The 22,301-nt window shown below is 49.6% G+C and overlaps 1 protein-coding gene across 1 annotated transcript in view; it reads right to left on the bottom strand.

The window, feature by feature from the left end:
* The window catches only part of GABBR2 (gamma-aminobutyric acid type B receptor subunit 2), a 378,270-nt gene extending 360,815 nt beyond the window's left edge, over nucleotides 1–17,455 (bottom strand). Inside the window, exon 1 of the mRNA XM_063082450.1 lies at nucleotides 17,135–17,455. Coding sequence (XP_062938520.1) covers nucleotides 17,135–17,455 — 321 coding nt within the window. The remainder of the gene's footprint in view (nucleotides 1–17,134) is intronic.
* Between the last annotated feature and the right edge of the window lie 4,846 nt (nucleotides 17,456–22,301).

Raw genomic sequence — 22,301 nt, 5'->3', positions numbered from 1 at the left:
TGCAACCCTTGGTGTGGTGTCGCCCGCACCGCACTCAGCCAGCGAGTGCACCGGCCATCCCTATATAGGATCCGAACCCGCGGCCTCGGCGCTCCCAGCGCCGCTGCGCTCCCAGCACCGCACTCTCCCGAGTGAGCCACGGGGTTGGCCCAGAAAATCTTTTCAGAATATATTATTTGCTTGTTCTGGTGGGCCTTAAATTTCCTCTGACATCCTGACGTCTAACTTACCGAGGATGAAAGAATCCAACTACCCATTTTCTTCCCTGCAAAGTAAATTCGAACTTAAAACCCAGACTAGATAGTTCATTTTATTTTTTTCTCACTTTTTTTTTTTTTTTTTTCAGCTGGCCAGTATGGGGATCTGAACCCTTGAGCTTGGTGTTACAGCATAGAATAGACAGTTCAATCTTTACATCTACTGCCCTATTTCCTCCCAACACTGTTTCTTGTGTGACTTTCATGATTTCCTTCTTCACATGTTCAGACAACTGTCATGGTGGGGCTCTCACAGAGATACTACACAATCCCAGATATTCCTGTCTTGACTTTGGTCAAGGGCTTTCCAGTTCCATTCTCTGGTTTAAACCTTAAATCACCCTGAGAGGGTGATTGGAGCAGGTGCCTTTCCCCATTTTACAGGTAAAGACACTGAATCTCAGAGAGCCCAAATTTCCATTAAAAGACCAGGACCAAGCCTTCCAAGATCCAAGTCTGTATTCTGAACACATCCTTCCCTGCCCTTCGGCTCCCCCTAAGCTATTACAACTCTCTTTTGCTAAACACCCAGAACTGAGTCTTTTTTGGTAAAAATCCAATTTAGTCTTTATACATCAACTTTTTTATCAGTAGTTGTGAGAAAACCACTGTCTTGCTCTGTTCAGAATCTCTTCCACCCAAGTATGTTTTAGGAACGGCCTGTCATTTCTGCCCAGAGAAAAAGTAATCCATGGCAGGCTGTAAAAGGGCTGGAACCTGGCAGGTCTCAAACAGAAAGCCATTCAGCATCCCAGCTGAGAAACAAGAACTTGATCCTCTAAAGATAGTCTGATTAATCACTGGAATCCAAAATGACAGCAGCGCCCAGGAGCTCTGCTGTCTCCAAACCCAGACCCGCCCCACTGGGGGACAGAGGAGGGGCCCAATCCTGCCACACTCAAACTGAGACAGGCTCCCCAGGACCAGCACAGCGTGCGGCTCACCCCATGTCAAAAAGGAAAACCTCCTCTGCAGCCAGACTGGCCACCCATCAGCCTGACAAACAGTCCTGGGGACGTCAGCACCAGCCTTCTGTCCTCAGAGCACACACCGGGCCTGCCAGCCTGCTTCTGGCTGCGAGCTTCTAGGACAGTCATTGTAGCACAGTCGCTGCTACTCTCTACTTCCCTCATCAAGAAAGCCATTAAAGAAACGTAAAGCTGATTGCATCTAACATGTCCACCTACAGACCCAACGCAGAGTAAGCTTTAAAATCACTCCCGGGCCCTCTGCAGACCCTGAGTCATTTTTCGATGGTTAAAATTAGAATGGTCTCGAGGCAGACTCACTCCCAAATTTAAGTGATGTCAAAGGAGGCTGGGGCCTCTTCCCACTCAGCGTTATCAGGCATTCGCGCTGTGCCTGGCTCCAGCTGGGGCTTTTTGGGATACTGCTCTCATCCCAGCCTCACGGACACCCTGCAAGGGAGGTAGACCCATTGCCCTGTTGTACGGATGGAAAAAACAGCCTCAAGGAACTCATGGGGCTTGCCCAAGGCCACACCCCTAGGAAATGACAAAGCCAGGTCTTAACTCCACCTCTGTCTCATCTACCTCTTTCCCCTGTGCCTAGTCTTTGGGTGTCCCTGGAGGTGACCTTGTCCAGCTCCCAGGTGACTTGGGGGTGTGTCCTCCAGCTTTAGCCAACAGGAAGCCTCTTTGCTGACAGCAAGTCTAGAAGCCAGGACCTTGAGGAGGCCCTCGCAGAACACTGATTGATTAAAAAATATGCTTTTGGACACTGCAGGCCCAAAGATGATTGTTTTCCAGGCCTTTCAGCTTGCTCTCCACAATGTTTCTTGCGGTCAGTCACCTCTGTGCCAGCCACTGCTGAATGGCTCAGCATCATCCTCTCAAAGTCCCACCTCCTGACCTTTGCTTGCTCACGTCCCTCCTCTCACAGAGTTCTTCCTACAGCTTCTACCTGCTGTCCTTTAAGGCCAGCTCAGAGGTCACCTGCTGTGGGAAGTCCCAGGTTCCACCCAGTGAGACTTCGTCACATCCTCTGGGCACTCCTTACTTGTGCCTCTGCTAAGAGGATATTCAAATCTGCCTCACATCATTTATTCTATTTGACAAGCATTTTATGGTACTTTGTATCAGGCAATGGGAAGTCTTCAGCAAATATTCACTGATTTAATGTTTAGAACTATCTTGTGAAGCAGGGGCTCTTTCTATCACCCCATAGTACAGATGAGAACACCGGACACAGGGAGCTGAAGTGACTTGCCTGAAATTAACACATCTAGAAGGGATTCTTACTGGGGTCACTTGCTCACATGTGAACTGCCCACACTGTCCTGTGAACTCCCTAAGGGCAAGGCCACATCTGAGTCTTCTGATGCCAGAGCCTGGCATGAGACAGGTACTCAATGTAACGCATTAGGTCACCTCTCCCTGCGGCCCTCTGATGGTGACTTGCAGTACAGATATTGGTCCACCAAACTTGCAGCACTCTGAGCACTTGCCCGCCACCTTCAGCAGTTTCTCTCGAGGTACTCAGGACAAACAGGAAGCACTTGCCCATCCGTGAAGCTGACGGCATCTGTACACACACCTCACCATTTGTAACCATCCCACTCTCTGGGGCCTGGCAAAGGGCCTTCAGCAACAGCCATGATGGCTGGTTCCCTGGGGTCTGGCTGGATCCCTGCAACCCCAGACAAGAGAGCAAGACCACAGTCCCTGTCTGGATAGATGTGGCGTGACTGGCAGCTGTGGGCAGTGCAGAGGGCACTGAGCCTCACCCTGGGCTCATCGCTCTGAGCCTCAGTTTCCCAGCTATCCAGGAGCCCAAGGGGAGGGGCTTCTAGAATGTTATCTGAATGCAGAGCCAGATCGGAGCTCAGGCCATGTTCCGGTTAGACCCTCCTCCCAGAACTATAAGCACCTGGCTTTATATTTGTGCAGTGAAAGAGCTGTTCAGGTGACTCACACAAAAACACAACAGAGATCCTCATACCTGGAAACCAGAACCCACCAACAATTCTCAGAGGCCAGTTCTACAACTTTCTGCCCCATCACACACCAGAAGAGAAGTGTGTCTTACCCACACTGAGGAGCCCACTCTGCAGCATCTGTTGAACACCCACTGTGTGCTAGATCCTTACATTTTTATCTCTTTAGTCCTTCAAACAACTCTGGCTGCCAGCTGTCAAACCTTTTATAATTCAGGGAAGGGGAGCACCCAGCCCAAGGTCACCCAGCAGGGCTGAGGGTCAGATCTGGGCTCTCCAGCTCAAATGACCAAGCTCTTCGTACTACACCTTGCCGCTTCTTGGGTGCTGGTACAAAAGCCCCATCACAGTGCCTGGTGCACAGTGCCTGGCACACAGTAAGGGCTCCATTAGGAACCCCAAGGCTAGAATTAGGACCTGCTAGGCCATAGCTCACAGAGAATGACAAGCAGCCAGGGCAAAGCCAATCTGCTGGTCTAAAAACCCAGTGCCCACCGGAGCCTGGCTGGTGGTCTTCTGAGGATGCAGTACCTGGCTAGCAACTGGTGCCCCCAAACCTCATGAGCCAGACTAATTATTTCCATAGTGCCTGACCCAGAACTCTAAGGTCTCCACCAAATACTTGTACATCTGTTTGGGGAGAGTCAAAGCTCTTTCTAGAGAAAATACAACTAATAGCTCAGCTCACAGACATCCCAGCCACCCACTCCTGAGCTGCAATGGACTGGCCAGGTCTGGGTATTTCACATTTCTAGCTGGTGTGCCAGGCTCTGCTCCAGCCACCAAACCCAGCAACCCTCCATGGGGGCTGAGCCCTCACTGCCACCTTGGATCCTGAATCGCTGCTGACAGAACACAGACCTCACTAGCCCCCCAGTTTCTACCCCAAGACCCCTGATTCATAGTCTGGCTATGGATGGTCTTGGGCCTGACACCAGCCAAAGACGGATGGTTGCTTCTGAAGACACCTGCCAGTCAAGAGCAAGACACTTGACTACCTCTGCTTCCAGATGCCTGCTAAGGTCACCAAACCTCAGCCCCCTGCAGAACTGCTTTCAGATTGTTGTAATCTAATACTCAGTCTTCCTTTATTAGGAGGTTAAATGAATTAGTCACATGAATGACATCTATGTATCTTTTATAAAGATGTTATTGAAAACATCTAATGGTCCTGAGAGAATGACCCAGAATGAATTACTCTTTGTGTTTAGTTTCAGGCATATCTTATATCTGTACCTCTTTACAGCTTTTTAAAGCCCTTTCACATTAATCTTATTTCTCCTCTCTCTCTCAATGATCTCTGCAATAACTCTATGAAGATGCAAAGCAGGCATTATTTTTCCCATTTTGTAGATGATAAAACTAAGTTGTAGATGATAAAACTAAGGTGTAGAGAAGTTCAATGCCTGGTTCAAGCTCATCCACTAGAGAGTATACGAGTTGGGCTGCCCATGTCGAGTCCAGAGCTCTTTTCACTACAGTATCCTGCCTCTAACCTAAAGGATTTATCTCTGGATCCTAGAGACATGTTTTCTCACCACACGGGAACACCAGAACATCTCTCTCTTGCCTTCAAATCTAGTGCTCAATCGGCACAATCCATTCCTCACAGATGCCTGATAACATCTTTCCCCTCTGCTCCATTTAGAGGCTCAGTTGTGACTTTATCCAAAATTATCTTTTACACTGTGTTCAGCACCACTCATGCAAAACACATTTGCTAAGCACTTGCAATGTGCCAGGACACAGAGGCCTTCATTCACTCTCAAACATTCCCTGGTACCTGCAGGCTCTGTCCTGGGCACTGGGACACAGCAGATGCAAAACAGATCCTGTGCCTGTCCTCGTGGGCTGGCCCAGCTTGCAGCCAGGTGAGGCAGCAGACAATAACCAGCAGTGACAATACAGAGTTATAAGGACTTCTCTGGGAACAACAGCCCTGACCATGAAGCTCTCAGTGCACCTCATATCCTCCCAGGAATGGATGGGGCTTAAAAACAACCCTTAACTTAGAAAACCCATTCAACGACACACGGACACTGATCACACCTTCTTCTTTGGCCTCAAACACATAATCTCCTGCTGAAATAAGAACCAGGTTTTATGCAACCACATAGTCTTTCACATTTTCATATGCATTATAGTAAACTGATAACAGTAAAATTTAGTGGGTGCCTACTCAATGCAAGCCCCATGTGCTCAATGCTTTACATGAATGTTCTATGTCAACCCTCAAAACAACAGTCTAAGAAAGTATCATTCCCATTTCACAGACGAGGACACTGAGACTCAGGGGGCAAGCAGAGCAAGCACGCACAAGTTGTCTAACTCCTAATGTCTTTCCGCAGTGCTCCACTATCTCCCTCACACCCAACAGGCTTTGAAAAACATACTAGCAAGCCATTATAAACATCCCGATCAGCCTCACCAATCTGACAGTCTTCATTCATTCACAAATATTTATTGAACACCTGCTATTGCTAGAAAGTGTGCTGGACACTATGGTGAGCCAAAACAGACTGGTTCTTGCACTCACAGAGTTCACGGTCCCTTGGAGGAACAGGGAGAGACCAACATGGACCAAATCATCCAACAAATGTCAAATTGCAACTGTGATAAACACTAGAAGGGAAAAGTTCATAGTTCATAGAGAAAGCATGACATGGGATTTTTCCCAATCAGGGAGGATAGAGAAAGCACGTTTGAGGTGGTATCTAAAGGATGAAGAGAGGTGGCAAAAGCATTCCAGGCTACAGACTCAGCTTGTGCAAAAGACCATGTGCAGGGAGGAGCATGCTCACCCAAGAGACGGAAAGAACCATGTGGCTGGGCCCACAGGAAGAGAGGAGAGAGCGCTCAACAGTGACTATGGGGAGTGGGCAGGGCAGACCCCAGAGGGCCCCCAAGGTCATGGGAAAAGTTTTGCTCCCATCCCCAGAACAATGGTGAGTCCCTGCAGAGTATCAAGCAGGGTGCTGGGTCAGTGGTCTTAACTGTCCTCTGTACCTGGGGTGCAGAGGACAGTTAGGGACAGCCCCTATGCCCATCCCGGGCATCCACATCTTCATACTTCTCATGCTATGTGGTAAGGAGCTCAGGGCAGGCTCCCCCACATGCCTTTGAGGGCATAGCTATTTCAGGTTTGTCAAAGCATGCTCGCTAACAAGCCCAGGGCCTGCACCACATAGATGCTCAGCAGGCATGGCCTACATGTATAAGGGAAGCACCACTGCTGCCCTTGAGAGGATCCAAGTCTAGCAGGAGACACACTCAGGCACAAACATTGACAACCAACTAAATACAATAGGAGGGATAAGTTCTGCAAGAGACAAATTCTCCAGGTGCAAGGGGATAGAGAGGGGATCTGTGAGGACTAGGTGTGTAGACACACAAAGTGAGTAGAGAGTACAGAGCTGGCTGTGTGTGACTGAATGGGTGGACAGGGAAGTGGGAGAGGATAAGGCTGAATTAGAGGGAGAGGCAAGTAGTTGGCTGAAATTCTCAAGAAAAAGAAATCAGCAGCTACTGACAAAACTTGCCGCTTGTTTTTCAGGGAGGAAGATAACTATGTGAAAATGCTGGTTCACTCAGCACGTAAGCCATAGAGATCAAAGTTAGACCATCCGGATTAAAATCCCAGCTCTACTTGGTTGGTTGTGATGTTAAATCAGTCACTTAACCTCTCTAAGCCTCATCTGTAACATGGGGACAGTAATAGTACCGACCTCATCAGACTGCAGTGAGGATTAAATGCAGAAATGCTGCAAAGCAGCTGATGTAGGCACTGACACGTGGTAAGCACCAGATAAAGCAGAGTTGTTGTCTTCATTCCATTCTCTTTTCCTTCATCTACGTACTTGCAACGAAATGTTTCCATTTCCCTTTCCTTTGTTTATGACAATGACATTAGAAGCTCTCCAGAGGCTTCCCAAAGTTTATAGAATTCCCAGAGTCCAGCAAAGAGCTTGGAAGGGTCAGTTGGCCCCAGAGGACAATTTTAGCATGTCAAGCAGATTCTCCCTTCCGTCAAAGTCAAAGGCACTCTTAGAGCTGGGATGGATTTGGCATTAGCATGGGCTCTGGTCCTATGCCCCAGAGTGAGCATCCTGGTCCCTGTCTGCCAGTTAAATCCCTGACACAATTCTGGGCATTTTCAGAAAGGCTTCAGTGAATGGGTAGTTCTAGAAACAAAGCAATTTGGATAATATATAGTGATGATTATTATAAGTATGGCTGTTGCTTTCAAAATCAGTTCCCTCTGAATGAAGTCAAGTGGATCATGAGCAGAGTGTGAAAATATCATTTTCTCTGTGCCATCTCCTGACCTCGCACCCTGAGAGCAGCAATAATGCATCACTCCACGAAGTCCTTCCTTGGCTTGATTTTATCTGAACAGTGACTGATGATGTCCTTGCCAAGTGGCAGGAGAAGGGGTCTGCTTCAGCCAGCAGCTGTGGAATGTGGGCACTGATGAAGACAGATGGGTCCATTTACTCGATACTTTGGATCTACCACTAATTTTCTAGATGACAATGACACTTCATCCTTCCAGCAATGTAGACTATTCAAAAAAGACCAGAAAAGTGGAAAGTTGGCAAAAGAATGCCCCGATCAGCCCAAAAAGGTGTCTCAACGGTCATGCCCTTTACTCGGGCAAGAATTTTCAGGCTCTTAAACTTCAGCTCATAACCAAATTACTCTTACCTTACACAGGATTCTAACACTCTTGGTTATCTGGTTTGGAGTCCAGACCTATTCTGTCACCATTAGGAAGTGGTCACCTCAGGCTGAGCTTTCGCAGTTCCTGAGTCAGTAACAGTACTGACTATGGAGAGATAAAGAGCAAAAGCTTCCAGCCCAGGAGCAGGGATTCTAGAAAAAGTCTTGCTATTTTGGGGAATTCCAGGGCACCTTTTTACTCATTCTGCACAGACCTGCTGCTAGACCACCTGACTCACCAAGGTTGATGACCTGGCTTCATTCCTACAATTTCTACTAGGAGAGAACCCAGTCCAGGCTTGGATGGCTCTCATACTCCCAGTGCAGGGGGTGGGGGAGTGGGGGATGGGAGTACAATATTAGAACCTGGTTCCTAAGTCCTCCATCTGCTGGCTAGAGTCTTGCTCCAATAAACCAACCTCCTAAAGTCATGATACTTCTCAGATGCTGGAAAGTATTTCTTTCCTATGTTTTGATGTACTTTGGAGGATGCTGTGTATGTTTGCCAGGGAAGAGGAGAATGACATCAGATTTGCACATAATCTTCTACTGGAACATTCAACAAGTACCCTTTCCCCTTTTCACACCACAACTACAGAGACCCCCAAAGCACCAAATAATAAAAACCCAAAAGAATGAATAAGAGGAAGCAGGAAGCTCACCCCACAGGGCTTGGCAAACAAAGCACTTCCTCCATTTGTTAAAACTATGCCCATTAATGCTCTTAGAACTGAAGAGCAGGAATCCAGGCTTTCAGATCTATTTGTCTGTTCGATAAATATTTATTGAGCTCCTGCTCTGTGCCTGGCCCTAAGATAGTGCCTGGGGGGACCACAAAAGCACACCCAGCACCCGCCCTCTTGGTGCTGACAATGGAGCAGAGGTCCTCAATCCGTGCTGCAATTCACAGAGAGCAGCAAAGATTACCCCGTGGTCTCAGCAACTCGCCTAGCACAGAACTTAGCCTGCTGACCCATCTGGGGCTCACCCTCCCACCATTTCAGCTTTGCACACCTGTTCATATCTAGAAAGCAGGTAACGAGAGGAAGACATTTCACCAGCCTCCCTGCACGTTGTTACATAACCACAGAGAAGAAGAAAATAAAGTAGCAGATGTAATGCAGTTGCTCATTGGGCAAACTATGCCATTTAATTTTCTCACCTTCCTGGAACCAAAATAAATAACCAAAAAAATAAGAGAGAAGAAGTCACAGTTCACTCCCAAATAATGGGAATTGGGAATGACCAAGCAGGTGGCTCACGAAGGTGAATGCCTTTCCTGTTGTCCTCTGCTGACCTCTGTCATGGCTGGATCACACCACGTGACATTGTTTCCATCTGTCTTGACCACCTGTTAGCCAGTGAGTTCCTAAGGGCAGGCCCTGTGTCTCATCCATCTCTGTATCCCAGAGCCTAGAACAAGGCCTGGTAATCAATGCATGGACACTAGGATACTGTGGCAGAAACAGAAAGCGTCTGTGGCAGCCGACTAGTGGGCAACTCAGATCTCCTTTGAAGAGAGAACCTCCAGGAAGAGATGCATTCAGCTAAGAGCCCTTGGCTGTAGCACCTTCAAGATCTACCACAGCATTCAAGCTAAGGACACAGTCTCCCAGGGTAACCCTTGGCCAATGACTGAGTTGGGTGGGATTCTAGAGCCTGGCTTTTTTTGGTCCAATATGGACAACCTTTGCTCCAGAGCTCCCCATTGGGCTGGCCAAGATCTCCTGAGAGCTGCACCTCAGTCTGAGATGCTTCTTCCTTTCCTTTTCTCCTTTCACAGGTATCAGAACAGCATCATGGTCTGCACCTTTTCCTACCTACCCTTATCTTTCATAGGTATGGAGTGCAAGATCTCTTTCACTTGTAATTCCATCTTGGCATCTCCTTCCTGAGGACCCAAAATGACAAGTGTCCATGACATCCATATGCTCCTCTACATCTCTCAGCCTCTGAAGTTAGATTGGCCAGTAACTATTTCCGGTCCATGAAATACAAGTGGAAACAATATGTGTCACTTCCAAGTAAAGGTGTTTAAAAATCCAGTGTGCCTTCCCCATGGATTCCTCTCTACCCCTATCTTCTTGAAGCATCAAGCCAGGAGAGTCACAGCACAAAAGCAGCCTGGATCCCTGTGTTGCCACTTGGAGGAGAGCCCCCCAGGAGAACCTCTGACCACACCGGACTTTGTATGAGCAGTATATAAATTTTAGTGTGTTAAGCAACAGAGATTTCAGGATTTGTTTGTTAATGCAGCATAGCCTAGTCCACCCTAATTAACAAAAGATATATATCCTATACACATATTTGTTTAGCACTTCTGTTTGCACTGCTATCTTAGACTTCCAGCTTGCTAATTTCTCTGCTGAGATCTTAGATCTCTTTATGAAGAAATTGATGTTACTCTGTGCCCACAAGGAGGGAAGGCCAGATACACGAAGGTCCCTTTGAAGATAAAGTTAGCATGCTGACATTCTTAGCCCAGTATTAAGTACCAAAGAGGCCCTTAGTATGCTTACTCTACCCATTGCCAACATTCATCACCTTTTAAAAGGAACCTGGGGGCAAAGAAGGTGCGTCCATGGATGCCTGGCTAGATCTGAGGATTTGTGAAGCTGATATGGCCATGGCATTGCCCTCATACTGGGGAGTTCAGGGGTTGGTGCTAGTGAGAACATGCGTAAAGCAGCCATAGCTTGGCAGTCAACTTCATCTTGATTTATGGAGTCACCTAAGTGCTGAAATGAGGGAGGATGAAGACCCTGGGGAAGTGAACCAGACAAACCGTCCTATGGGATGCTAACTCAGAAAGCAGACTCTAAGTTATGCACTTCCAGTTCAGCTCAGCAGCCATTTACTCATGCCCAGTGCCTGCCATACCCTCCAAGGCCCTGGGGAGTCAGACTGGCCCTGCCCTCATGGAGCTACAATACAGTGGGTGGGGGGAAAGACAAGCATGGCTGTGACACAAGACAGAATGAAAGATGCACTGAGAGACACACATTAATAAACACCTGACTGTTTGCATCCTCTTTTGCCAACACCCCTTCTCAGCAGAGCAGTGCCAGAAAACCAGATGATGGAGAACACTGCTTTACATTTACAGCATGTTTTGGGCTTCCACATCCATTGTATTTATTCCTTATAACAGCCCTGTGAGGTCAGCATGATTAGCTCCATATTGTACAGAAGTAACTACAATGCAAACGATAAAACAGCAAATATTTACTGAGAACTCACAGTGTGCAGGGCATTGATTTGATTACATTACCTGGATCATCTCATTTGTTCCTCATGCACCCAATAAGGCAGTTAGAATATTAGCCACATTTTATAGATGAAGAAATTGAGGCACACTGACTTGCCCAAGGTCGCTGAGCAGGTAAGTGGGACCCAAATAGGGCTACAAATCCAGGTCTCCTGACCCTGAAGCCAGAGCTCACCAACAGGTATGAATCGAGCACATGGACAGAGCTGGAGGAGCTGAAGGGTCTGGAGAGGTGGTTGGCCAGCCTCATCCCCGCAAAGCCACTCTCTCCTGGTTTCCTACAGTGCATCTGATTCCAGTGACTGTTCTGCAGGGATATACATGCCCTCTGCTGCCACTCCTCCCACTGGGTCTCAGGGCTGCCCATTCTCCACAACACCTCACACAACACCTCCATTCAGGCATCTCTGTTCCCATCACCACTCCCTTAAACTTCTACAACAGCTTCCTGACCTCTTGGCCTCCAAGCTTATTCTGTCTACAATCCAGCCTCTACATTCCTACCAGCCTTGATCATATCATGCCCCTGTGCAAAAACCTCCCACGGCTCCTTGGCTCCTCATGGCTCCAGAAGAAAGTCCAGCCTTCTTGACATGGCATTCAAGGCCATCCACGCCCAGCTGCAGGCCATCTTTCCTTCAACAAACCTGCACTCAGGTAAAAACAATAATGAGTCAGTGCTCCCCAAACACATCTCACACTTTGTTGTCTCCAGTCCTTGATCTCGAGGACCGTTCCTGGGATCCAACTTCCATTTCTCAGTGCCACAACTTCTCTGTGTTAATATCAGAGTCACCCTTCCGGGCCCATCTTGACTCACCCTCCTCCAAGAGGCCTCTCTTGACCTAGATATGCTCTTCCCTTTCTCTTCATGCCCCTGGCATCTATTGTCTCTTTCTTCAAGTTAGCACTTCCCATGTGCCTGCCTTTGTGGATTTCTGTGATCAGACCCATCTGGCATCCACAGCCCCACAGCCTCCGATTTCCTTGGAGGAATCACCTCTTCTCCACTCTATTCATAAGGGTGGGTAGGCTGACCTCACCTCCGTAACCCATCATGAAAGTGGCAGAGGTCCCAGGCCTGACCCATCAGTGTCATGTGATTGGTCCAGGCATGAACACATGACCCAATTCAGGCCAAAGAGAGCTGAGCTTGGGACTTCTGCTGAAACAGTTGGGAAAGAAACACCCTTCAAACAGGGTTGTCTAAACTGGGAGTGTGTAAGCCTGCAGCTGCTAGAGGCCATCTGTGACACATGTGGGGTGAGCCTGCCCCAAAGGGAAGCCAACACAGGAAATCAGAGCCAAGGGGCAGAGAGGGAGGTATTTTCAAATAAATTGTTTAAGTCGCTGAATTCAGGTTTTTCAGTTATATGAACCAGTAAAAGCTGGTTTCTGTCACTTGCGATAACAAGAGTCCTAAACAATACAATGACTAAGGGCCAGGTACCATGTTGGGCAGTGGGGTTGCAACTGCAAAGAAGATGTGAGCCTGCTTCTAAAAGAGCTCATGTTCTTTTTATTTTTAATAACAGCTGTATTGAGATATAATCCACATACTATAATACTCACTCTTTTAAAGTATACAATTCTATGTTTTTTAGTATATTTACAGAATTATGCAACCATCTCCACTATCATTTTCTATCTTGCATTAAAAACAATGACTACATTCTTGCCCTGTTCTCTATTTACAGGTTGCCTCTCTCAAGCCCAGGGCTCTGTTTTACACCTTTCTGCAGCATCAGCACCTCCAGTAGCTGCTCAATAAACACCTGCTGAGCTGTACTCTGATCTCCTTAGGAAGATCTACCTCAATCCAACAGTTGTTTGGGTTGTTTCTAAAGCACAATGAATAAGAGAACAGACATCTGGCAAAGCCACACAAGAAGAAAACATGCTCACCAATCACTGGGCTTTCTTTCTCTGGGTTTTCTAAGCTGGATCCCTACATCAGGGTGGTCTTTCTGAGAGCCACACACCTAGTTTGTGCTCCTTTGGTTCCCTGAGCTTTCCTTATTTTCCTTAAGTTTATGACAGCATGACTTAAGGTAGTAACAAGTGAGAAAATATACAAGTCCAACAATAGGGGCATGATTAAACACTTACAGTGTACTCATGGAATAGTATACAGCCACTAAAAATCATCTTGACAAAGAGGGTTTGAGGACATGGGGAAATATCCATGACATAATGGTAACTGAATGAAACAAAATATAAAAGAGCACATAGAGTAAGATCTCAAGTACACAAAACAGTCAACAATGGCAGGTAGGAAGGAATAATGCTATTTATTAGATGCAATTATTTTTGTGTAGGTGGATTATGAGTAATTATTACTTTTCTTTACACTTCTCTGTAATTTTAAAATTTTTAAATTAAATCAGAAAAGCCAACATTATTTTTAAAAACTCATTCCTTGGTTATTATTTTATTTTATTAATGTGGTTACCAAAGAATAAGAAACAACTGCATGGGTAACATTTCTTCATCTCCTGCAAAACCTTTTTAAAAAAGATATTATCCCTTGGATTCTTTTAATTAAATATTTAAGTAATGTGCTCCACCAAATTTACCTTTTTAACTTGACTGCCAGGAAGCTCAGAGTTAAAATTTAATACTGAAAATGCAATAAACATTTTAGCCTAGGTTCTTGGTATAGTAGTTTTCCTGCTTCTATATAGTTTCTGATGCTTCCTTTTATCTCTATTTTCAGTTGTCTTACTTGTGTTGTAATAAGCACAAATGCTCTTCGGAATATAGAAATTAGTATTTTCCAAAGTGATTTGATGTTACACCACACAAGCAGAGGTTCTGATAGACAGTTGTTCTCTTGGGATGTTTCATTTTCACAAACACATGGCACTGAGGGGGCTTTGAAAATTCTATTACTATTCTAATTACAGTAGAGCCAACCTAGATAAATACATGCAGGAGGCTCCTTCATTCAGACAGACTGTCCCCAAGGAGCAGATTAACCCATTCCTTGCTAATCTTCATCTTCTTGCAGGCAGTGTGGAAAAAGGTCCATCCTGGCTGCCCATAGTTACTGGCCATCGAGGCCACTGATGACAGTTGATGTCAGCAAAGTCAGCCCAAATCCGTTCACCACATCCACCCTGCGTTCTAGTCTACAGACAATAAGTGACAAAGCAGGCAAGTAATAGGCAGTACACACAATCCACAAAGACAGCCAATCTGAATAAACCAAGCCCCAAACACTCTCAAACAGGCCCCAGACACTTTTCAGATCCATCTGGATTTTGCTGCAGATTACCCAGACTGATGCTTCCTTCACTCAGAGAGAAAGAACCTCTATTTTAAAGATGAGGCCACTTCAAAAAAATTAAGTAATTATATCACTTGGGCACTCTCCCAAATGTGATACCTCATGGCAGAAGATAACATATTTGATTGTTATCCAAAAATCTTCTGGTGATAACTTCATTGGTTCTCCATGAGATTTCAAAAGCAAGAAAAAGAAATAAGCAGTCTTAATATTTTAGCGGTGACCATTTTATCACATCTAAAGCCACAACGACTTACTTGTGAATCCACACCAGATGAAAATGGAGGAAGGGGGGCAGGAAACATTTATTTAGTGCTTACAGCATGCCAGACAGAGCACTGGCCGCTGAGCCTGCTGGCTCAGGGCATCTTCCACGCCGGCCGGTTATCTCCTTTTAAGCCTCACATTCCCTCCCGGCAGGGTACACATAATATTCCCACTGTTTTAGATGTGGAAATCTCGGCCTAGAGAGATTAAATACCTAGCTCAAGGTCACCCAGGGGAAAGATAGCCAGTTTATGACTAGACCCCAGATCTGACCTACCCCAAAGCCCACACTCTGAGCCCCTTCAAAAGGCTATAGATGCTTCTCAGTTTGTATGGGGCTAAAATTGTCCTCTGTCCTTCCCACTGTTTCCTAAATATTCCCACCAACTGAAGAGCCTTGTTACTGCCTCATCCTCTTGACTTTGGGCCCTTTCACTCAGAAAGTCATCAAGACGCACTTGAAAAGTAAAATGCAAAAGCTTCAACCCACACCCTGAAACCAAGTACCCATCCCTTTGCTGCCACAAACCGGCTAATAGGAAATCTCTTTCAGGGAAGCTTTCTAAAGGGAAGAAATTGATGAGGAACACATTGTGCAACTGACAATACTTGGTGATGATGCAAGCAGGGCTGCCCTGTCCACAAATGTTTTTGTCGCCAAAGAGCTGGCTCTTCGGTGTCCCTTCCAGAAGAGTATGTATGGAAGTAACCGAAACACAGTGCCACGAAACAAGCCTCCCTGTCATTGTACTGGTCTCTCCTTTTATGTGTGCTGGGCAAGTACCCCAGAGAACTTGAATGCTTGGGCAAAGATGAGGGCGACAGGAATGTCATTCGGAAATGATTTCACACCCGGGTCGGCTCTGCACAGCCACCCAGCCTGCATCTTCCCGGGCAGAGGACGCCTCTCCGCCTGCAGCAGCCTGCGCGCACCGCCGCCAACTGCCGCCGGTTCCTTCACCTTTTATTTACGGCGCAGAGCAGGCTGGTTCATCCGTGAAAAGGGGGAGGCGGGGAAGAAGATACAATGTAGATTCTGCTCTTCCTCCCGGGACATAAAAAGGGTCAGACAGAGGAGGAAGCGAAGCCCAGATTGCATCACCAACGCTGTAGCGCGACCCTCTTCCCCAAGAGGCTCTGCACCTGGGCTCGAGCAGAAGAGCCCGGGGAGCCCCAGGGAGCCAGGGTCAAACCTAGCGCCTGGGCCGGCGTGCGCGGTGAAAGAGGCGCCGAGCGAGCGAGCGCACTGCACAGGAAATCACTGCCCCCTTCAGGCCGCGTCTCAGACGTAGCGGCCGGAGAAACTCCCTCGGTCCGGAAAAACTCGCAAAGCCGACCTTGCGCGGTCGGTCGGCGATCCCTCCTCCAGGCCCCCTCCGCGCGCCTCAGCCCCCGGGCTGGCGGTGGAGGTCTTCGCTGGGGCTTCAGGAGGACTCCACGCCGAGGGTGTGGGGAGAGGTTTGGGGATGGGAAGCTCTCGGCTTTTCGGCTCAGCTCAGAGAAGGAGGCCTGGAGGGGAAGCCCACTGCTGCGCTCCAAGTCTGTGCTAGGGCTACTAGGACGCTTGAAGTCTGCGCCCGGAGAAACTGCGCCTCCAGCTGCCGGGACAACAGCAGCAGCGCGGCCGGACACCACTGAGCGTCCGCGGCGAGACCTGCCAGGGCACTCTCTGAGCAGCTAACCCGGGGTGGGGAGTGGGAGGGCTGGGGGGGGGGTGTCTCCTCTTAAAACCGCTCGGGCTACAGACAGCGCCGGGCACATCCAAGCAACAGCGCTGCAGAGCCGACGACCCCACACCTGCCCGCGCCATGCGGGCTCTGAGCTAGCTGCTGGTGCGCGCCACGCGCCCAGTCCTGCTGAGCGTTCCGGTCCCTGGGTCCCGGAGCCCTTCGGACCTCAAAGCGTGGCTCGGATTTCCTGGGGGCCCGTGAGCTGGCCCATGGCCCCGCCGGCCCTGGGTGGCCCAGTTTGCCGTCAATGCGCCTGTTCCTCCCGCCGGCACCCTATAGCCCCACTAGTGGCACCTGTGCAGGGGTAACCACTGCAGGCCTTTTGGGGGTCCAGCCCCCGCCTTCTCCACTCCTCCTTCTCTGGTCAAAGGAGAGCCTAGTCTATCCGCGCCGCCCCCCCAGCCCCCAACACACACACATTAATCCCAGAGGAGGGGGATGCTTGGCAAATCTTGGTACCAGCTGTGCCAGCCAAGCCCAGTGGGACCCCGGAGGATGAGCACTGAGCACCAGCCCGTGGTGCTCTCAGCAGGCGCAGGAGGGTCAATCCCGGCTCTGGCCAAGGACCGGAGCTTACCTCTGTCCAACACCCCTTACCCCCCCCATCACCCTCCTGAGCCCCGACGGTACCAGCGGCCGGACACTCACCTCGGTGTCGTAGAGCCTCAGGTCGAGGAAGTAGGGGCGCAGGAGTGACTCGTTGCGGATCTGCTCGATGGCCAGTTCTACGGCGGGGAGCACGCCGCGCCCGATGCTGCCCTTGGCCACCTCCTTGGTGAGCGGCATGAGGCCCATGATGGAGAGCGGCGGGCTGCTGGGCGGCGGCCGGGGGGCGCCCCGCGCCCAGCCCCAGGCCCCGGGCGCCAGCGGCAGCAGCAGGGGCAACAGCAGTAGCAGCAGCAGGCGCGCGGGCGGCGGTGGCGGCGGTGGCGGCGGCCCGGGCTGCCCGGAGCTCCGCGGGGAAGCCATGCCGCGCCGCGGGCTGCGGGCGCCGGCTCACTCGGCCCGCATGGCCTGGCCCGGCCCGCCGCCCCGCGCCAAGCTCTCCCCGCGGCGCCCGCGCAATGGCGCCGGCCCGGGCCCGGGCTCCGGCTCGGGCTCGGGCTCCTGCTAGGCTCAGAACGGCCGCGGCGGCGGCGGTAGCAGCGGCGCCCGTGACGGATCAATCACGCCGGCAAGGGGTGGGAGCGAGCGGAGTGCGGGAGGCGGGGAGCGAGCGAGCAAACGCGGAGAGGGGGGCCGGCGTCTCTGCGCGCGTCTCTCTCCAGCGCTGCAGCCCCGCACCGGGCCGCCTCCGCCCGCCCCCGTGCGCGCTTGGAGCTGCGAGGCGGGAGCCCCTGAAGCCTGGCGGGGAGAGGGCGGGCGGTAGGAAACGCGGGAGGTGAAGGCGAGGCTGCTCAGTGGCGGCTCGGGCCGCCTCCGGGGATGGGGACGGGCCGTGCGCGCCAGGGGATGGGGAGGTGCTGGCGCTGCGGCGGCCGCAAGGAGGGCCGCCTTCCCAGCACACACACGCGCGCGCGCGCGCGCGCGCACACACACACACACACACACACACGCCCCAGGCTCTCCGCCGCGCCGGTTGCCGCTGCCCGCCAACCTCCGTGAACCTGAGCGCCCAGGGACAGGGATTGGGGAACCAGGGCCGCGCGCTGCACACGCAGTAGCCGCCGCCGCTTCGCAGAGCGCTTCCTGTAGCGCCTGCACGGTGGTTTGGGATTGTTTTTCGGAGGTCTGGCCAGGAAGGTCTGGGCGGGCGAACGTTCCACGAAGGCGTCCTAGAGGCACCTGCAGCCTAGGCTCTCCTGTTCTGCTCCGGCGCCTGGGGGCCCTGACCGTTCCCGGAGGGCGGCCGAAGACATCTGCCGGCCCTTGGTGCTAGGCTCTCCGACCTTTAGGTCCTCGGCTGAGGATACCCCTCCCGTCTCGACCGGACGGAGCAGCCGTCCTTTGCCAAACCCAGGCGAAGTTAGGGTCCGAACCTTGCGTGTGCTACCGCCCCCTCCGGGCATTTGACCTCCCCGTGTCCCCACTCCTGATGGGCCCCGCCCTAGAATTCTCCTCTGGGTGGGAGTAATACCCTCGGGCCAAAGCAGGGCCGTGTGCCCCCGGACTTGGAACTCTCTGCCAAGCCGCACTGGCAGCACTGGACAGTCTTAGGCAAAGTAGTCCTGGCCCAGGTGTGCCCGGGTGAGCTGACCTAAGACTTTGGGCCCCATGTACCTCTCCATGCCTGAAGAATGGCAATCGTGGTCATCAAACTATAAAATCCCAGGGGCTGATTACTTCGGGGGACACAGTAAGACATGAAATCGCAAAACATCCATGAGCCTGACCCAAGCGTTGTGGGCCTTATTGACGACCTTGTAACAAGGATGGGAGTGTAACCTTCACCGAGTACTTACTACATGCCTTATAATGTAAACCTCACAACAGTCCTATGAACAAAGAACAGAGTTTATCATCCTCACTACAGATGAATACACTGAGGCTCATAGAGGTTCTGTAGTTGTAGATGTACATAGAGCTACTAAAGGGGAACTAGAACCCAGAGCCAGCAGGAGCTCTGTACACAGTGCCGTGGGAGCCGGGATGAGGGACAGCAAGTTTCCCCTGCAGAGGGTGCTCTGCTTTGACTCTCAAATTGCTCTGGACCTCGGTTCTCTCAGGTATGTGGTGAGGGAGTTGGACCAGATGATGTCCACGGGCCAGCTTTTCTGGAGTGAGTCAGAGGCAGCCCTGCATCAGGACTGGGTTTTCAGGAAGCATGAAGACGGAGAGTGGAGGCCGAGCAGAACTACTGGAAAGTACCATGGACAGCGCCAGGGAACCGAGGCCAAATTCTCCCTTTCCGGACTCCTCTTTCTAGGCTTCTGTAGACACCCTGCTGGCTCCACTTAGTGTAGCCTTCTTCTCAAGCCGGAGGGTTTGTGTGATTTGTGTGAGCAGTGCTCACCTGAGCATCTCCACTAAAAAATAAAAAATAAAAAGATCCAGAGGACAATGTAATCCCCAGACACTTGCTCAGCTGGTGTCTCACTTGACAAGGCAAATATCCTCTAGTCATAGGCTTCTGGCACCTGCCATTCCTCCGCTCCTCAGCTCAGGTTTCTGAATGAGCATTTTCACTTTTTTCTTCCCTTAGTCATTTGTGTTTTCCTTGTAAGCTGTGCCAATATGGAGTGTCTGCTGACACCTACACCTGGGAATAAGTTGAAAGCTGGTGTAACTTTGCCTGACATTTACTAAGGGGTTGAAGGCCCTGCCTAGCATCCTGCTCTCAGTCCTTCTGCCTTCACGTACAGGGTGACCTGGCCCCAAGACACATGGCCTGAGACTAGCCCTGACCAGAGGAGCACCAGCTTCATTCTCCATCAGCCTGGCTCCAGGCCAAGCTCTGATCTCATGCCCCACTTCTGCCACCTGGGTATCCCTCTGGTTCTGAGATCCTGCCCTTGTTTTCCAGTTTGGATAACTGGGTCCCTGGCATGTTTCCTGAGTCTGAGTTCCTACCTCTGTCACCAGCCTAGAATCCATGTTCCTCTGGAGCTGGGATGCTCTAAGCCTCTTGCTTTATAATAATCATTCATTTATTCAGCAAATGTTTTGGAGACCGTATTACATGCTGGAGAGTGTCCTAGGAGATGAGGATACAGGAGTGAACAAACCAGACCAAATCCCTACCCTTATAGAATCAACATTCCAGTGGACAAAAGGAGACAACAAATAGGAATAATGAAAAGACAGTTTAGTATGTCAGTTTATGAAAAGTGCTATGGAGAACAATAAAGGAGCAAGGAGGATTGACACTGGCAGGGTGCGGCTACAGTTTGAAATAGGAAGGACAGGGAAGGACACACTGAAGTGACTTCCCAGCAAAGACTTAAAGGGGGTAAGTAAGCAAGACATGCAAATCGTCTTCCATGCACAGGAACAGCAAGGGAAGAGGCTCCAAGACAGGAGTGTGCCTGGCACATTTGAGAAATAGTCTGGCAGCTAGTGTGTCTGGAGCAGAGTGACCAAAGAGAAAGCATTAAGACCTAAGGTCAAAGGAAGACAGGATCGTGTAGGACTCAGGCACTGTGAAGACTTTAGCCTGTACGTGACAAAATGAGGAACCCTGGGAGGATATTGAGTGGAGAAGTGACACGATCTATTTTAATAGGATCACTCTGGCTGCTGAGTGGAGAATCATCAGCAGGAGGGAAAGGCAGAAGCAGGGATACTGGTTAGGAGGCTATTACAATAAGCCACATTTAGTGTCAAGAACCAGAGTATAAGCAGAGGAAGAAGTGAGAAGTAGCTAGGGTAGTAACTGTCCTTCTTATTAATGGGAATAAATGCCTTGGCCAGGTCCTGGGAATGTGGGACACACTTGATTCCCATGAGCTCATCTACCTTATAAGAGATTTAGTGGAGACTTGGAAAGCAGTGTGCTCAGGGACTGAGCACCTCCAGAAAGTGATAAAACACCAATGTCAGCTCAGTTCTGCACGGCCTAAGTTCTTGTCTTCTTCTCATAACCCTGCCTCCTTAGTAATCCTCTCTCCTTACACACAGAAATCAGCCTCTAACACCCAGCTCAGAGGTTGAGGCTGTATTGAGAGATGGTGCACACTTCTTTCTGAGGATTTCGGGCCTCCATGGTCCACCTGGTTGCCTGTCAGCAAGACACTCCATTGCCTTGAACATGATCCTGACATCATGAAATGCTGCCCTCCTTCCATATTGGGCTGGCCACCCACACCCTCACCTCCAGCCACCTTGTGACAGCTGCTCAGATCCACCCTCCCACAGCTCTGCTTCCTCCCAGGAACTGGGTCCAGTTTCCAACACCTGGTTTCCAGTCTAACCTGTCATCCATGCCTGCCTCTACTCTAACTCCCAACAGCAGCGAGGTCTTCTCTTTTTTCCTTCTTTCTTTGTAAACATCTCTTACATATGAGGGGTCTTCAAAAAGTTGATGGGAGGATTCATTATTACCTTTTAATTCAATTTTTTCACCAACTTTTCAAAGTCCCCTTGTATTTCTTATTCATGCTTACAAAGAAATATTTCTTTCAATCAAGTAGCTCGGCTGTTTTTTTTTTAAGTGTATTGTTTTGTTTTACATTTCTTCCTTTAATGGATAAATTATGAATGATGGCTCCAAAAGAGATTAACTGAATGAATTTAAGTTCATTTACCCTTTTCACAAGGCATATTTTTTAAACCACAAAATTGGGTTTCAGGCATCAAATGTGGTCTGGTGACACAGTTCGAGTAATTATAATAGCTACCATTTATTAAACACCTACCTTCTCTGTGCCAGACACCCTAGTATGCATCATCTTAATCTTAACTACTGCCTGAAAAATAGATGTTAGGATCCCAGTTTTGCAAATTAGGAGAAAATTAAGAAACTGATGTCCAGATTATTCAATGGTGTGCCTAATGACACTTGGCAGAGGCAGTGATGGGGCCCAAACCCAGTCTTTCTGACCCCAGTCGCCTGCACTTACCTCCTCCACTTGCCTCTCCTTGAAGAAACCTTTACTTGACTGAGGAAGAAAGTCTTAAAGAGGTAAAGAACACGGCTGATGGTCAACACCAAAAACAAGTGAAGGAAGTTGGCCTGGGTCCCCCACTGAATTAAAGACAAATCTGGGTCTCCTGCTGGGTTCTCAGGGAGAAGAGTGTCTGGCCTAGAGAGAGTCTGTGACCAAATCCTCCAGGAGGCGATGCCAAGCCTGGGACAGGCCAGCAGAGCCTGGAGGCTTCACCTTCCACCCATATTGCTTGGACAGTTTGAGAACTGTGGAAGCTTGATCCAAGTTAG

Source organism: Cynocephalus volans, chromosome 17, assembly GCF_027409185.1.
Source record: "Cynocephalus volans isolate mCynVol1 chromosome 17, mCynVol1.pri, whole genome shotgun sequence".
Taxonomy (NCBI): domain Eukaryota; kingdom Metazoa; phylum Chordata; class Mammalia; order Dermoptera; family Cynocephalidae; genus Cynocephalus; species Cynocephalus volans.
This window is presented reverse-complemented; position numbering and strand designations above follow the sequence as displayed.